Genomic DNA, 4357 nt, shown 5'->3' with positions numbered 1-4357 from the left:
TCCGTTTACGTCCATCCCCCATGATTTCCAAAGCTCCCCTACACTACTGTCTGGGATTAAAGCCATTCTCTTCTTTATGATTATGGTACAGTAAATATCCCCGTAAAAATTTATGGCATTTTTTATTTACCTTCATGACAAAAGTCTTTTTTAAACTCTTTTCAATGCCTCTAAAATCCTTTTCCTAAGTCGGTTTTATGGTTCAATCGAAGCATTTTGCCTAGGGGAAAGGGGGCTGTGGTCACGTGTGAACCGTAGTACATTTCTAGGGGGAAAAATGGTATTTGTTTTTGAACCCAAAAGAAAATAATTTTACAACCTAGGCAATTTGCTAAAAAAATTTTAATACCAATTCTACCCAAGTGTTAAGTTCTGCTCTTACTTTAGTACTTCGAATGTACAAGCCGACCTACTATGAGACTGACCCAGATATGCATGACAATTAATAAGTAATAATTTCCTACCTTTGAGAGTTTCCCTTACCCAAGCAGTAATGTACCCACTGCAAGTGACTGTCTGTTCGCATTAAATACTTTTCTTAAAAAAGGTCCCACTCTGGAATTTTGCATTATATTTGGAGCCACCAACCAGTCAGAAAACACGAGGCAACTAGCCAAATTATTTGCCACCTTTTCACTTTCATACACGAGTGAAGTTGATACACAAAAGCCCACTCTCTTCACCTGATCATACAGTGCTGAACTGCGTAGAGAGTGAGACAAGCGGAAAAGCGTGATCATCGTAGGTTGTAATTACGAATAAAATGAGTAGGTTGAATTGCTAGCACTGCGTGGATACATTTTCTGCGGAGTAGGCTGAGACACAACCTTGCAAGTAAGTATTTCAACTCATTTGTTCCCAAAATTTCAAAAGGCCACCAGCCAATGCAACCGTGAGGTTGTTTAGAAGTCAGCACGCTTTTACAAGATAAGGTTTACTCCAGTCCCTCAGAATAAAAGTGACAAAGACAAAAGTATCGAGGTTTTCCTCAAAGTGAGTCCGATAAGTTTCCGCAGAGGCTAACTATTTATGGGTAGTCAATTCCTTCGCCTGCGATACTTTCTTTTTAAAGTAGAAGATTTCAGCGAACTTTTTCATGTTGGCCTTCGACAACACTGCCATGCAGCCTAATTAGTCACTGAAATTTGTGCTTCACCTCGATAGAATGGCCTTACAACCATGTTCACAGCCTTTCAGGTAGTCTTTATGTCAGTAATCAGTCGTTGATACATTAAAGTGAAAAGCTTCAATGACCCATAGTGTCTAAAAATAACTTTTTTTGGCCGCTAATATAGTAACTTGAAATTTACTTGCATGTACGTTCAACTACACGAACGCTTCATGTGCTAGAGTTTGTACTTCTGTTGGAAAATGCATGTTTAGCTACGCGGAATCGACAGTCGCCTTAGATTGTACTTTTGCACGGCAGCCTCGCCTTTCGGCCGTAATTTTAGCCTCTCAGCCTTCCTGTAGGCCAATGTTAAATCTACTTTCACACTGGCATGAGTTATTATGACCTGTAGCACCGGTAACCTGTATTAGATCTCTCCATGAAGCAGCTGTAAAACCCAATAGTATTTGTAAGGGATACAGGGCGTGTGATATATAACACCACAGTGTGACTAATGTTGCATAATTAACCCTTGTTGTGGAGGTAAAACGGAGAAGTGAAGACCACTAGGATGAGTATCAAAAATGACGTCCCATTTCACCATCACGGAAGACTTAAAAGAATCGTGCGGCTTACTGGGTAAATTGAAATAACAAATAGGTCCCGCTTAATCAAAATTAATATTTAAAACGCTATAGCTACATTTTTGATGGGCTTAAGGTAGTTGACTTCCCATGAATTTGCGTCCTGCAATACGTCCAACGCGGTATTGATTAAGGTGACCAAATAAGAACATACCGCTTGTTTATAACAAAAGCCACGCAATTGCTGAATACTTGTTTGAAATTTTCTTGTTTACTATGCTTGCCATCCTACTTTATAACCATTTGCAATGAACTGCCAGTAAAAACTCAAGTCTCACCACTGCTGTCTCTGCCATACTTTTCTCGCCGAATTGACTGCGCAATTTTGCAAGTGATTACGTGGCTGTTTGATGTCAACGTCAAGGAGATGTGACAATCATCACCTGAGGCGATTTTATTAAAGCAGCACAGAAAATGCGGTAATGTAGTAGCTCCCTCCTATTCCACTCTATTCTATCTCTCCTACAGGGCAGGGATTCAAATGGGGCTGTTTTGCGCTATAGGGGCAGAAAATCATGCTTTTAATTTAAAATGTTAAGCTTCCGACTTCGTTATCAATTTTTTAACTCTTTTGAATTTTAGCAAGTAGGTTTAAGCGGGGATCGCTGCTTGTACTCGAACGTCTTCAGTCCCCTGCTACTAAACCGCAAACCAACGTACACAAAAGACAGTCTTCGAGAGAAGTGAACTTTACTTAGGTCTGTATTAAAACATAAAAAAGCAATTTCTCACTTCTGGACAGTCACCAGACTTTCTAAAATAGGTTGTGCGCTTCTTCAACGCATTTCAAAAGTATATAAAAGAGAGCTAAATTTCCTACTTTATTGCCTTCCAGTGGCAGTCCGCAGCATGTGGCGCAGACTTTTTTAGCCCGCGCGATTTTCTCATTGTATTCAAATAGGTAAGATTGTATTATCCCCCTACATCTCGCTTTTGACAGTCGTTTTCACGCCTCAATAGCGATGAGTAATTACCCATCATTTTGAAGTAGGCAGGATCTTCCTAAACGTGGTTTATCTTTATTCGAGCGGCTAACAACCGATGTTAAAAATATCTAACCATTTTTGAGTGCTTAGTTTCGCCACCGCACACCATATCACACCTTCTCCAAATGTACTGTGACGAATTGGGAATAAAACAAACTTCCACGGTTTTGAAGCTGGTTAAAGTTGATTTATAAGTCAGACGAGCTCAAATCAAGTGCTCAGGGTTCGGTAGACTCCCTATGATCTAGGCGATGAAAGTAGGAGGAAGGAAGTAGCGATCCCAACAAGAAGCACTGCGTTGTACCGTATCAATAGACAGCCGCATATCCACTCATGCTTTACAATGTGGGATATATGCGGCTGAATCTTTGCGCAAAGCCAACTATATTTTAATGATGCATTTTTCAAAGTGAATTCACCATTCTTCATGGTTCATCTCAGGAACTTGACTTCATGATACCTCATCTATGGTTTCAGTCTCTGAGTTTCTCTACAGTTTCCTCACTTCTGCATCCTCGAGGATGACTAGAGGTGCTGAAGTGGTTACACTGGTAAGCAGACCTGACTACAGTGAGTGAAAATTCATGTTTAAGTGTTACAGAATAAGAAAAAATTTGCATAGATTTACAGGAGAAATACTATTGAATCGACGTCTACTTTGGATAATCATCCCAGCCTCCAGTTTTGCTGTATGACTTGCGATGGCTGTAGTGCAATCAGGTCGAGAGCATTTATGCTCTAAGGCCACGAAACTCCTCTATATGTGTTTTTTAATGAAAACCAATCACAAAAGAGAATACACCCATGCTATCACACATCTCGACCTTGAGAATTGTCTCCCGAATTAACTTTAACCTTAAACAATTTACCCTCCGGGGACGCGATTCCTCCGAGGACTCTCATCCAACCGACTGTCCTCACTGCTACTAATGAATTACTAATTAAAATCACCGCATCAGCCTCCTTCCTCCTTTATCGCTGGTGTTGTTAACACTTTGCAGGAGGCCTTGTACGTCGGCAGTGCATGTCCTGACCTGGTAACATGACTTCCCTCGACTGTAAAAAAAGGATTCGGAACGCTAAAATGGCATCCCATTACTGTAGAAACGGAGGTAATGCAAACACACTTAATTTGTGACATTGACAATGAAGTAGCCCAGTTGACAAACGCGATAAACACAAGTGCGTCCAATATTTATATCGCTTTTAGGAAAATGAAAATCGAAAGTTGTTCTATAATAACTACTATTCTAAAATGAAAACGTACTTTGTTTAAAAATGACATTCTTTGCATTACTTAAACCTCTCGGAGTGAAGGTGCTGGGTTAAATAGAATACCGAAATCCCATTTTGATGGTTACCTCTACCTTAAAGTGCACATTGGCTTCGTCTTTCCATCATTGGTGTACATTCCTGTACATATTTTGGAAGCGATTATTTACCGAGGTATTTGGATGGTGGATGGGGAAAAAACAATTATAGAATTACAAAGCTTCATCTTCTCTTGAATGTTGTCCCCTTCGAGCGCTCCCCATGGCCAACCTCCCTCATCGACCATCGCACCGATGTAGTCGGCTCCGTATTGAAAACACTAGAGGACCAAATGCGCCGATTAC

At 40.4% G+C, this 4357-nt stretch overlaps 1 protein-coding gene across 1 annotated transcript; it reads right to left on the bottom strand. All coding sequences in view use genetic code 11, as the record gives it.

The window, feature by feature from the left end:
• Positions 1-1622: 1622 nt before the first annotated feature.
• On the bottom strand, positions 1623-3361 carry EGR_03851 (hypothetical protein; the record flags this gene model as incomplete). The annotated part of the gene is made up of 3 exons (XM_024493100.1): positions 1623-1777; positions 2792-2914; positions 3247-3361. The coding sequence occupies 3 exons, from the start codon at positions 3359-3361 to the stop codon at positions 1623-1625; spliced, it is 393 nt and encodes a 130-aa protein (XP_024352561.1).
• Positions 3362-4357: the final 996 nt, after the last annotated feature.

This window comes from Echinococcus granulosus, assembly GCF_000524195.1.
Source record: "Echinococcus granulosus chromosome Unknown EG_S00021, whole genome shotgun sequence".
NCBI classification, from domain to species: domain Eukaryota; kingdom Metazoa; phylum Platyhelminthes; class Cestoda; order Cyclophyllidea; family Taeniidae; genus Echinococcus; species Echinococcus granulosus.
The sequence above is the reverse complement of the archived record's forward strand: the minus strand, read 5'-3'. Positions and strand labels throughout refer to the sequence as shown.